Consider the following 13,984-nt stretch of genomic DNA (forward strand, 5'->3'; position numbering starts at 1 on the left):
ACAATGCATAGGACAGCCCCACTACCAAGAGTGATCCACCCCCAGATGCCAGTAGTGCCCAGGCTGAGACTCTCTGATCTAGAGAACACTCGCTTCTGCAGAGACATATTGTATGTTTCCCTGCTTGTCTACCCCAGTCCTGGTGGGGACCACCCTATCACCCACGGCTGTGGCCCAGGTCTGCCCGCCACATCACCTCCCTTCTCATAATTGGGCTACAGGTCGTAACGTCAGACAGTCTTGTTGGCATCCGTAGGAGAAAATAAGCATTTAACCTCTTGGGTACAGTCCCTTCCGTGTCGACGACTTTGATAGACCCAAGCGTGTCTTTAAGGATGGGTCAACCACAAGGGTGACGCCCCTGGACGTGTGTGCAGTGAAAGGTTGTGTCCTGATGGGCAGAGAATCACAGCTTCCTTCTGGGTGTCCCTAGGGGTTCACTCAGGCATCTTTCCAAAACACAGCATCACCTGCTGGTGCCCTGCCTGCCTCGGGTGGACGCACGCAGCCCACGATGCACTGTGAGAACATTTCTGCTAGGGAGAAACTGCAGTGCCCTTCTCCAGCAGACGGTATATCCACGTGCACATGTGCGCAAAGCTTTCATCCTGGTCCCTGAATGGAGGATCCTGGCCTTTCCCACCTAAAACCACCCAAGAGTGGCTCCACTCTGTCCACCTGGCAGTGCGGCCCCTAGAGCTGCTCAGCACAAGTGCCCCGTCCCCAGCACCTTTTGTTCCTATGGAATGTTCTAGTGGTCTGTCTTGAAACTTGCTTTTCTAATAGCCTTTATGTGTGTGACTGTGAATTAGTGCCCAATGTCAGAATTATAAAACAGACCTTGTGTCCTCAAGGGGTAACTTCCAGAAAGATAAACTTAGCTTTTTGTTTCTGAGGTGAATATTTTGAGTTGACAATTTCTAGAATCTGCCTTACAGTCTTTTTTTTGTGATTTATATTATAAAAATAAGACCTTTAATATATAGTAGAATCCTTACAACATTTTGTGACAAGGATATAGAAGTTTGATTTTTTTAATTGAAGTGTAGTTGAGGTACAATATTATGTGTTACGGGTGGTCATTATAGTGATGCACAATTTTAAAGGTTATACTCTATTTATAGTTATTATAAAATACTGGCTATATTCCCTGCATTGTACCTTGTAGCTTATTTTATGCATCATAGTTTGTGTCTCTTAAACCCCTCCCCCTCTCTTGCCCTCCCCCCCACAGCGGTAACCACTAGTTTGTTCTCTATATCTGTGTCTGTTCCTTTTCTGTTATATTCACTAGTTTGTTTTATTTTTTAGATCATACAGTGTTTAACTTTCTCAGTCTGACTTATTTCATTTAGCACAATGCTCTCCGAGTACATCCACATTGCTGCAAATGGCAATATTTCATTCTTTTTTATGGCTGAGTAGTATTCCATTGTAGATATGTACCACATCTTCTTTATCCATTCATCTGTTGATGGACACTTAGGTTGCTTCCATATCTTAGCAATTGTAAATAATGCTGCTATGAACATTTGGGGTGCATATATGTTTTTGAATTAAAGTTTGGGGTTTTTTTTCAGATATACACCCAGGAGTGGATTTGCTGGGTCGTATGGTAGTTCTATTTTTAGTGTTTTGTATCTCACAAAAGGTCTTATCAACAAAATCTGGGAGACTTCCCTGGCAGTCCAGTGGTTAAGACTTCACCTTCCAATGCAGGGGGTGCAGGTTTGATCCCTGGTCGGGAAGCCTAGATCCCACAAGCCTCGTGGCCAAAAAACCAAAACAGAAAACAGAATTGTAACAAATGCAATAAAGACTTTAAAAATTGTGCACATCAAAAAAGACTTTAAAAATTGTGCACATCAAAAAAGAAAATCTTAAAAAAAAAAAAAAACAAGATCTGGAACTAAATTACAAATAGCTAGGGTGGGGTGAGGGGATGGTGTTAAATAACTTTGCTATAGGATGTCGAAATAATGGAAGCAAATAGAAGCATGAGCTTCTGCTTAAAACCCAAGGAGGGCACAGGGACCTAAATGCCCAGCAGAGGGATGGGACGCAGGGAAGAGCTGAGCCTCTGTGTCTTTGGACACACTGATTGCCTGGAGGGAGCCCGCCAAGCCCCTCCCACCCCCACTAGCAAAGCCCTTTCCCTGGCGGGTTCCGTGCCTCCTGCGAGCCTGGCCATGATGCATCTTTCCCTGGTACTTCGACCTCAAGGGGCCTCCGGTCATCACCCGGTGGTCTGGAGGAGGCAGCTGTGCTTGGGGGGATGAAGTTGATCAGTGGAAGCCCACTTTCCTGACCAGCCCTGATGATCAAGCTCAAGTGGAGTGTTGTCTGTGGGAGTTTAATGAGATACTACGTGTGAAAGCGGCCACACCACTGCAGCACATCAGCAGACGTGACCAGACGTGGACCAGATGCCATCGCACTTGTGGGCAGAGGCCACGTGGGGATTCAGGGCGTTTCACGTCGAAACCCAACACCAGCTCGTTGACGGCGTGTCCCCACCGCGCCATTCTGCCCCCCACTCCCTGCCCTTTCAGCAGCCTCTTCTCCTCCCCACTTCGGCTGGTGCTGGGTGGGACCCCTGACAGGCAGCAGGTCTCCCCCCTGTAAACTCACCGTCCTCCTATTCGACGTATGAGGCCCAGGGCTTCCCTCGGGAAGGTTACTCTTGGGTTCCAGTCACTGCAAGGACCCTCACATCTCTCCCAACATGACAGTCACACACACACACACACACACACACACACGTGTGTACATACAAACGCACATGTGAATGCTCATGTACATACAGACACACACATACATATGCACACTGGTATGCGCACATGTGAACATGCATGCACAGAAACATATACACACGTTCTCAGACCTATGGTAAGGGCTGCAGAATCATATCAATGCATTTCCACCCGCAAGTGCTTCTCTTTGGTGCTCCATTGGAGAGATCCAGCAGAAGTCCCTCCCTCACTGGTCAGTGGCTTCAGAGTCATTGTTTTGATTTGGGAAAGAGTTTCTTGGAAGCAGTCTCAACCGTTGTAGAGTTTTATCTGTCCTTCAGAACTTGTAAGTTGATCTACTTTGAACAGCAGACCTTAAAAGAGAGGCAAAATCACTGCTGTCTCTCCAAGCGGACCTCCTTTCAAAGATGCTTGTTCCTGTGCTTTCCTCAAGCCGAGCGTGTGACCCATCTGAGCTTCTCCTCCACAGCCAGCGTCCTGAAGGGAGTCCACACTGAGCACAACACATGCTTGAAACCGGCGTCAGAGGGGTAAGGGTGCGTGAGCGCTTTTAGACTAAAAATTACACTTTCAAAGACTTCAAAAACAAGTAGCAGCAGCTCTATAATTCAGCCCAGGAAACGAAATCCAATGCAAAATATTGGATTTGCCTGAAGATGTTTTTGTGACCAAATAAGCCAAGTCATAATATCCTCACGAAAGACAGAGAATTGTGTGTGTGTGTTTTTTTTCCAAGAGGCAGAATGAAACTAACTTTGCCAAAGAATAAGGATGAGATCCTCTGTGATAGTTTCAAAAATAAAAATCCACATTTATTGTGGTCATCATGTGCCTGGCACTGTGCCAAGCATCTTATACGTTTTAACGTATTAAATCCCTATAAAAATTCAGTGTCATATAATCCTGTGACTATGCTTATTTTGCAGATGAGGAAGTTGAGATTCAGAGAGGTTAAGTAACTCACCCAGGGTCACACAGCCAGGAAGTGTTGGAGCAGGGATTTGAAGTCAGGTCTGTTGAATTCTGTACACCCATCGAACACGAACACACACACACACACACACACACACACACACACACACACTGTGCCCTAGTTTCACCAAGTGTCTGCCCATCCTCCTCTGAATACAGCTGCATATTTCAACCACCACTTTTGGACCACTTATCTTCACCCACCGTGACCTGATAAACATTTACTACCCGTATTTCAAGGCTCAGTTCAAGTGTCCTCAAATGTGGAAATCTTTCTGACCACACAGACAACAAACACTACCCCTTCTCTTTTCCTCTCCCCCAAGGTAGAATCCATCCTCCCCTCTGAGCTGTAAGTTCTATGAGGACCGAAATCATTTCCAGTTTAGAAAGCCCTGCAGTCCCAGTAACCAGCACAGTTCCTAACCCGGGGAGGACTTGTAGCGGTGAATAGAGATGGGCTATCTCCTCCTTGCTCTGGGCCGTCTTTATTCCATACACCAGTGGCTCTCATTCAGGAGTGATTTTATCTCTGAGGGGACATTTGGCGATGTCTGGAGACAGTTTGGATGTCATAGCTCAGGAGGTGCTGCAAGCAGCTAGTGGGTGGAGGCCACGGATGCTGCTAAACATCCTATGGTGCACAGAACACCCCACGACAAAGAATTATCCAGCCCATGTTGTCAACAGTACGGGGGCTGAGAAACCCCGACATACCCCTTCTGTCTCAGCAGCGACAACAGCCCGGATTCTCTCCCCGTAATGATTCTAAGGCCCTACGGGCAGGGGCCAGGATCATTTTGTCTTTCTAAGCCCAGCACCCAACATACTGAGTGAGTGAATGAATGAATAAATGAATGAATGAACAAGAGGTGAAGAAGTGACAGAGCCAGACTGAAATTGAATGTGCACATCAGGGTAATGAAAGCCACATAAGACCAGGTGGCCTGTCCGAGGACCTGAGTCTGGGGTCGCTTGTTAGCTGTGTGGAAATGTTTTCATGTTGATCATTGTGATTGGTCCCCCCAAAAAGCTATAAGCAAAAAAAAAAAAGGTCAAACCAAAGCACCAACTAATGGTTTTGTTTGACAGATGCAGCCCCAGAGAACTGTGTTATCATTAGAATTGCTTGGCATCAATATTACTGAGAGATTTTGAGATTTTTTAAGGTTTGTTAGGTCAGAATCCTATGGTTGCACATAACCCTACGTTTATAATCTGGAACAAGACAGACTGATTGTAACCAGGAGAGAGAGTTTACTTTTCTAACCTCTTAATGCTTGCACAGAGCTATCACAGTGGGCTAAGCAAACTGTCACATCAGGTCCTTTGGCATTAAATACAAGTATAGGTATTTTAGGGAAAACAAGAGTATTTTGAAGGAAAATCTCCAGAAAAGACTCTCTGAGTATTAGTTACATGGAAATAGATAAGAGAGAAATATCAATGTTAGGAAAATAAGAAAAACTGTTCTTAGTTGGTTGTACGCACCTTAAAATTCTCAAAATGTTTTCAAATTCAATATCTTATCTGACATTCATCATGATGCTGTAAAGTGGGTTTTGTCCCTGATTTATAGAGGAAAATACAGAGGGTCAGAGGAGTTAGGCTGAAGGTTTCCCCAAAATCCAGACTCTAGGAGACTGTACCCGGGAAGGAAGAACGGAGCTGCAACCTTGCTAATCATTAGAGGAAAGCAAATGAACACTACAGTGAGGCACCACCTCACACCGGTCAGAATGGCCACCATCGAAAAGGCTAGGGCTGCCCTGGCGGCGCAGTGGTTGGGAGTCCGCCTGCCGACGCAGGGGACGCGGGTTCGTGCCCTGGTCCGGGGAGATCCCACATGCCACGAAGCGGCTGGGCCCGTGAGCCATGGCCACTGAGCCTGCGCGTCCGGAGCCTGTGCTCCGCAACGGGAGAGGCCACAACAGTGAGAGGCCCGCGTACCGCAAAAAAAAAAAAAAAAAAAAAAGTCTTCAAATCATAAATGTTGGAGAGGGTGTGGAGAAAAGGGAACCCTCCTGCACTGTTGGTGGGAATGTAAATTGGTACAGCCACTCTGGAGAACAGTATGTAGGTTCCTTAAGAAACTGAAAATAGAACTACTGTATAATCCAGCAATCCCACTCCTGGGCATATATGCAGAGAAAACACCAATTCAGAAACGTACATGCACCCCAATGTTCATAGCAGCACTATTTACGAAAACCAAGACATGGAAGCAACCTAAGTGTCCATCAACAGACAAATGTATAAAGAAGATGTGAGATAGATAGATATATATATATATATATATATATATATATATATACATGCAATGGAATATTACTCAGCCATAAAAAATGAAATATTGCCATTTGCAGCAACATGGATGGACCTAGAGATTATCATTCTAAGTGAAGTAAGTCAGACAGAGAAAGACAAATACCATCTGATATCACTTATATATGTGGAATCTAAAATAATGATACAAATGTACTTACTTCCAAAACAAACAGACACACAGACCTAGAAAAGAAACTTATGGATACCAAAGGGGAAAGGTGGGGGAGGGATAAATAAAGAGTGTGGGATTAACAAATATACACTACTATATATAAAACAGATAATCAACAAAGACCTACTGTACAGCACAGGGAACTATATTCAGTATCTTGTAATAACCTATAATGGAAAAGAATATATATATAATACACATATTCTGGGAATATATATATATATATATATATATATATATATATATAACTGAATCACTTTGCTGTACACCTGAAACTAACACAACATTGTAAATCAACTATACTTCAATTAAAAAAATAAAGAAGTTCCCTGGTGCCCTAGTGGTTAGGATTCGGCACTTTCACTGCCGAGGCCTGGGTTCAGTCCCTGGTCAGGGAACTGAGATCCCGCAAGCTGCATGGTGTGGCCAAAAAAACAAAAAAGAGAAAGAAAGAAAAGAATGGGAGTTGGTTCAACATGAGTATGGCCCTGGACCATCAGAGGCCCGGGTTGGACAGAGTGACCCTCCCCTTCTTGGTGCAGTGGGCACCTCAAGGGCATTTCAGCAAGAAGAGCACAGCCGCCCTGGTTTTCGAGCCCAGGGTGTCGCTGGGTGATGCTTAAACAGCCCATCAGAGGAGGACAGGTGATCTATGAAAAGATATTTGTTAGCTGCAAACGAGGGTGTAAGACGGGGCGAGATGGGAGTGCTTTGTGGCCAGCTGAGTGCGGTGAAGATGCTAAGCCCTCCGAGTGCCACACACGGTCTCTGTCTCCCGGCTGCTGAATTGACTGAGTGCTGGTGCTCTATGTTCATCATTCTTCTCGGGAAGAAGAGGCAACAAAGACTGGTCTGTTCATCTGGGGGGTTATCTGTTGTTTTTCGTAACAATTGAGACTTTCACAAAGAATTAGCAAAGGCTGTGTCCATGCCAAGAGCGTTGGAATATTCCAAGATGATTGTGAGCTTGTATTTTTCTGGCTGCTTTTAGTTCAGAATTCTCAAGTCATACCATAAATTTTCAGTATTATAGAGAAGAATGGCAGAGATGGTTAGAATTTGCATTTTATACAAAACAATAGCCCTTGTTACTTGCTCCCACTTACGTAAAAATGGATGCCGACATCCCTGCAAAGATGCATTTGCCTGTGTTTAATGAAGTAACGTTGGACTTTGATCTTGACCCACATAATGATGATTATAAATGTATTAGCTTTTCATAGTCCCTTTTTATAAGTGTAACTACACCACCTAAGCAAAGCAGGAGAGACAGGGGGAAGTTTCTGTAAGCCAATAAATGGTGGTTTCCTGTCTTCTTTTCCAGTTTTCCTTCACCCTTTAACAGTTCATTTCTTGTGCACCAAGCAGCTAATTAGAAGCGGTGGTCTTGCCCTTGATTGGCGGATGGAAAAGCTCAGCCAGAGGGATGTCCAGAGCAGCCAGAGCAAAGCAGTAGCTCTGGGTTTCTGACTCGCCACCGCCGCCCCCCCCACCCCACCACCAACTGGGCTTTGCTCTGAGTCTCCACTGTTGAAAAGACAAATGTTAAAAAGGAACCATGAGCTCTGAATTTAAATATGTGGAACAGCCTCCCGTTCCCAGTTTGTAGGGATCCGGTGCCATTTCCCCCGTGAATGAAGACGTCTTCCCAGGGGAGTTACGGGTGGGTTATCAGAGAGACCCAAGATGGGAGGATCTTGGTCCCCAGGCCACACAGACCTGGGTGGCTGCTGCCCTCAATTCTGTACAAGGGAACAGGTATGTGGTGTAGCCCAGCCAGGCCCTGGGGGTGAGGTCCAGGTCCCGTTCAGGTCCCCTTACACAGATGGCAGATACCCGCAGTGTGCTGTAACAAAAATATTACATGCCGAGGGCCTGTCCAGAGAGCATTGTTAGTGAAAGTTCATAAACAACAGGAGACTGCTGAGAACGGTGTGCACGCGTTTGCTAGTGGGTGAAACTCAGGGTGTTTCCATCCCACCTACAAAACACGTGCGTGGGATGCTCGGGAAGACAAGCAAGTCTTCCAGGACGGGTGAAGGGAAGTCAAGTGCGAGGAATTGTAGCTGAGAGACTAAGAGAGCGTTTCTGTTGATGGGCCGTGAGGAGGCGGCGTGGGGAGCGGCTGAGAGTGGTGCCGACTCATCTGATGGAGGGTCCGGCTCCGCCCAGCCCCTCAGGGTCCTCTGTCTGCCCATTCCCTCTGATGCCAAGTGTACCGCATTCCCCAGGGCTCCCTGGAGGGGTGGCGATGGCCCGAGACACGACCACCTCAGCGGTGTCTGCTGGTCCCTTCTCGCTCATGGTCTAGAGCCTGCGTCCATCCTGAGATGAAGCAGACCCTCTGGTCTCTGCAGACCCAAAGGCTCCGTCCTTCAGACCGGAGCATCACTGGTCACTGTGAGGGGAGTGGACCTCTCCTAGCACCACCCCCCTACCACCGGCGGTTGTGTGAGGAAGCATTGGCCTCCCCTGGACCCCTCACTGGGGACTCGAGGACAGGCTTCCGCCTCCGTGGAAATGGCCCTACCATCTTCTCAGGAACTGGTTCCCTCATGGCATGAATTACAAGAAAGTCATTCATTGCTGCTGAGCTTGAACATAAAAAGTTGGAGTTGTAAAGTGTGTATGTGAATCTATAAATATACACATCTATACATAAACATGTATCTCTAAGTTATCATTAAAGGCATTCTGTGGTGGGAGGGAAGGGAAGTTAGAACAGCATTTTGCCTCCAGGATAATGGGCTCCGTTTTGCATCGATGCTCTTTTGATAAAGCTGGTCCTCCCCGCTTGGGCATGGGACCTGGAGCAGTGGCCGCCTTCCAGCATCCTGGGTTGAGTTCGTTCTGAGGACGCCAGCGGCCCGCGTGTCTCTCTCTCCCCAAAAAGCTTGCCCGCCACTGGACCCCTCCGTCCATTTGGTAACGAAGCTGTGATGTTCCATATCTCCCCTTTCATCACACCGATTCAGACATCAGAAATCCCTGTCACTTTGTGTGTTCTTCACAACGAGGGTGGGAATTGGGATTGCTGATGGGTTCTAACCTGCTTTATCTTTCCTCTCACTCAGGGGCGGATCTGTAGAAAAGCGGGCAAATCAAAAAAGTCCTTCAGTCGCAAGGAAGCCGAAGCTACCTTTAAGAGTTTGGTGAAGACTCATGAAAAGTACGGCTGGGTCACCCCGCCCGTCTCCGACGGCTGATGTTTGCAACGTGCGTTAGACGCTTCAGCCGCCTCTGCACACACACAGATACCCGACATCTCCTCCTCCACGCTGAGCATCCTTCATCCTTTTTCACTCCAGCCGGAACTGAATCCTGAATGCCAAGGAGACTTTTAAGTTATTTATGACCAGATGTGTTTACAGAGAGAAAGAGGGAGCCAACGCTGTTTGGGATTAGGTTTCAATTATAAATGAATGATCATCTCTAAGTCACTTTAGAACAAACGTCAAGATGGTGACATTCCCCAGCCCGCCTGCCCCTCCGCCCGCCCCATCCCTTTGGCCCTTAGCTTCTTTCCATGACAGCAACTCCAAAGAGCAGGCAGGAAACTCAGTGCCCTATTCTGGACCCGTTTACATGTAAAAGGCGCCGTTCATATGTAACAGGAACGCCCTGCATCACCAGTACATGTTTGCTGTGCTCTGTATCTCTGTTTCTCTCCCTGGCAGGTCAACATAACTTGAAGACGTGTCTTCCTGTGGCCCCATGTCATGACATGTAGACCTCATTTGTGCTATGACCTTTGGCTCATGAAAACAAAAATTTAATATTGCCAGGTTCTAGTGATTTAAAACAGCAACTGACCACTTGGTTAAACCGTGCTCCCAATGCCGACGCTGCAGTGTGTGTGTGTGTTGTCCACAGCTCAGCCCGTGCCCGTGGGTGAAGCCGGGCGTGCTGTGGCCATGATGGGGCACACACGGTGCAGATGCCAGGGGCGCCCTCCCTGGGGCTCAGAACAACGGTGGTGAGATGCGGACAGTCTCTTCCAATATCCTGAGATGCTCCTACGACATTTGTGTTCCTGTCTTCTCTCTGCTGGTCAACCCACCACCAAAAGCAAAAGACAATGTCCCATTCACTGAAGTCACCTTACTCACTTTCTTCTGTGTGCTCGTGACAGGGAATGCCAGAACTGCCAAAGGAGACCCAGTGACCGTACGATGATTTGCATGGCCCAGTAGTCACTTGTGTGTCCCCGAGGCTGGGATGCGTGAGCACCCTTGCTAGGATATAAATTTCTGTTATTTAACTCCCCACAATTTCATTTTTCTCTTCTGTTGAGTTACTTAGAACTTTCTAAGAAAAACCATGAAATGAGGAAACACTGTTTATAATAATATGCGGAAAGAGGTTAAAATGTTCATTCCAAGTGGAAAAATCTTATTGGACACATTTTAAATAAAATCATGCATACCTGAATCCAGTCATTGTGGGCTATCCTTCCATTTAAAATATTTAATCTATTTTCAGAATTTAATATTTCAAATGCTACAAATACCATGACAGCATTCTGCAACAAGGTGCAGGAAAAGAGTCTTAGGAACCCATGGTCTTTGCAAAAATCCAGTGTGTTAAAATTGCCCCCAGAAGCAACCAGGGAGACAATTAGAAACTAACTGGAAGCATGAAGGGATGGTTTGGCCAAACTCTGATGTTGCCAATTATATTTTGCCACTATGAGGGAAGGGGAATTTTCTTTGCTGATTGTATTAAATTCTTCAGGCAATTTTGGGTATTCAGAGTTTTGGGTTCACTCACCAAGGTGATCAGAGATCTGAGACACCACGCCTCAAAGGATGGGGGTCAGCTCCTCCCAGCAGGTTTGGTCATTCCTCTAAAATCTACCCTTTATTGCTACTTTTATTTTTTTTTTACAATGTTCCGATGTGCCCCAGATACACATGCAGTTCTGTGCGGCCAAAATGCCTGACCTCCAGCTCAAGTTCCCTGTGAGTAATAATAGTCATGAAATTTGATGACAATGAACTTAAAGTGTCCATTCACCTGATCCTCCACAGCGGAATTCTCCATCCTGGAAACCTAACGTTTAACCCATGGTCTTTGGGCCCCTGGGCTCCCGATTGTAATGGAATTACACGGTGGATATTGTAGATCTAGGGCAGAAACACCGGCAAGGCAGAGCACCTGAGTTTCTTTCTTTCCAGATAGCTTCCTCTTCCAAATTTTGAAATAAAAACAACTTTCTTTTAGGAATGTATGTATATATTTGGACATATGTCTATATATCCACAGCTGGGTCACTTCAGCACTGCTTATTAGCTGATTGAAGAGCTTGGCCACAGTTGGTTCAGGTGTAGCCAGGAGGTGACTTATAACCTAAGGGTGGGAGAGATTACTGCCAACAGCAAGGGGGAGGGAGACCATTGGCTCAATTTCAACCTCTCTGTACACCCTAAACTTGACTTTTTTTCCATGGCATTTCCAATAGGTTTTTTAGAAACTGGAAGTTATAGAAAAAATACTCTTCGGTAAAAGAAATATTATTTTTCACTGAAATTCATAAGACTTTCTTATTTTAAAAGCAGCAGAGAAGAATTTAAAATTCAACAATTGCTTTGACTCTTAGTCTGAAGCAAGAACTCCCTTTCTGGGGGCTGGAGAAAAACATGACAGTGTTGGCCAAACAGCAGAGCCCTCTGGCCATGGAAGTTTCCCGATGACCCCGCATGTGGGTCCTGCTGGACTCACATTCCCACACAGGCCAAGAAATCCATCCCTCTCCAGGCCAGCAGCAGGGGAGTAATTGGACGGGCCTGCAGATGTTCACGGCCCACCAGCTCCACAAGCCCGCTTATGGAAGGAACTTGAATCCAGCCAGTGGACACAGAACCAAGGGCAGGAGAAAGTACAAACTCACATGTGCCTCCTTTCCGTTCAGCAGTTTTCCTGGACTGACTGCCCTTACTCCTGGGTGTCCCCTCCGCAGCGGGCCAAGGGCTGTGCATGGGACTGCACGTGGCTCATTGGCTTCATAAAGATCAAGAATTACTTCTGCTTAGGAAGTTCTCTGTGAGCAGTAAGGTTCCACACACACACACACACACACACACACACACACACACAGTCCCTGGAAGACTCACAATATCTAAAATTCACTACTCAGAAAAAAAATAGGCCTCGATTTTTCAGCCCCCAAGTTTACTCCATTTTTCACAACTCAGCCTTATCTCATGAGAGGAAAATCTGTGGCCTCGTGAGAAAGACCCGGTATAGAAAGACAAATGCCCACAGTGTTTGTGTGATACTGGCAAGTCACGTCACCTGCTTGAGCCCCAATTTCCTCGGCCGTAAACTCCTACCAGGTTGGCGTGAGAATTGACTTAAACAATGAGGGAAAGTGCTTGGGAACCAAAAATTGTCATATGAACTTTATGTGTCATTTTTACAGTATGGGAAAATTATAATAACAACAGGATTTCACTAGAACACACTTGGATAGAGACTCAGACTGAGCAATTACAATGGTTCAAATACAATTATCTTATAACCCTACACTGGCTTTCTGTCCCCAATCCCTTACTTTAAGTCAATCAACCAAACTTAGCATCTCTCTACCCACTCAGATACAGGGAATGTAGAAGTTAAAGACACGGCTGTCTCCTGGAGAAACTCATAAGACAAGAATAACACACAGATAGCTAAATGCTAAATTGCGTTGCAGCAGTTGGCCACGTGGTGCAAGGCCAGAGGCTTCCTGACTGATAACTAGGGAAGATTTCAGAGTGAGTCAGGTTTAAGCTATGGCTGGGGGAGCAGGAAGGACAGGGGTCGGGCGCGGTCTCCATCCACACTGGCCCTGGAGGTGGGAACTGGGCAGCCACCTGTCACTTCTCCCCTGCAGGGACCCTGTCTGCAGATCTGATTTCAGGAGGCAGGACAGAGTCCAACCCCACAGCCTAACATGGCTTGTGGGGCTGGCCCCTTCCCTAAGAACTGGATTTTCCGTGTTTTATCTGAACCTTCCTAAAAGCATGCAGAATTTTCATGGAATTTTCTTTCTAGAGAAGCAGGGCTGCTTCCCAACTTCAGTGAGGGCAGAACTATTGAATCTAGGAGACATTTAGTCTAACTTTATACACCCTACAGTGGAGGCCATAAACCCAGAGAGGTTGAGTGGCTTTTCCAAAGTCAACTGGAGAGGTGAAGATAAGCCCACTGTCTGGGTGGTGCTTTCTGGTGCTTTTTGATGCTTCCTAGGGACCATTTGGCAATTCACATGGACCACATCCAAGGGCACACGTTTTAGCCCACTGTTGGGTCAGAAGAGCCACAGGTCTTCCAAGCTGGCTGGGACTCACCCAAAGTCATCCACTCTGCGTTGAAAGCAACTTGGTGCAAAGGGCAGTTTCCACTCCCTACTGTTTTGGGAAGCCATGGCGAGGGGCTTAGAGCTCAGTCCATGTGGTCACAATCAACCCTTTTTTTTTTCCCTCCAAAGACATTAAAATAAAATACAGCTTCATTCCTTAACTTCATGCTATGATGCTATGTTCTATCTTATCTGTCTGATTTTTGCAGCCTCCAGTTCACGTAGTATTGAATATCACTCAATCCCAGGGCCCATCTGACCTGCAGTATGTGACCAACAAACTGGGAGAGCCAAATACTGTTGTCATAGGGAAGGAAATAAGCAATGTTAGCTCTGTTCCAGAAGAAACACAGGAGCAAAGTGTGCTGGCCAAAGAGACATAATCAAGGCAGAGTATTTGAAAAGAGTGTAGATCCA

At 46.3% G+C, this 13,984-nt stretch overlaps 1 protein-coding gene across 1 annotated transcript in view; it reads left to right on the forward strand.

The window, feature by feature from the left end:
- The window catches only part of UBE2QL1 (ubiquitin conjugating enzyme E2 QL1), a 45,549-nt gene extending 34,893 nt beyond the window's left edge, over positions 1–10,656 (forward strand). Inside the window, exon 2 of the mRNA XM_019951120.3 lies at positions 9,300–10,656. Within this exon, the coding sequence (XP_019806679.1) occupies positions 9,300–9,431 (132 nt within the window). The 3' untranslated portion in view covers positions 9,432–10,656. The remainder of the gene's footprint in view (positions 1–9,299) is intronic.
- The last annotated feature ends 3,328 nt before the right edge of the window (positions 10,657–13,984 follow it).

The sequence above is a fragment of the Tursiops truncatus genome, chromosome 3 (assembly GCF_011762595.2).
Source record: "Tursiops truncatus isolate mTurTru1 chromosome 3, mTurTru1.mat.Y, whole genome shotgun sequence".
NCBI lineage: Eukaryota > Metazoa > Chordata > Mammalia > Artiodactyla > Delphinidae > Tursiops > Tursiops truncatus.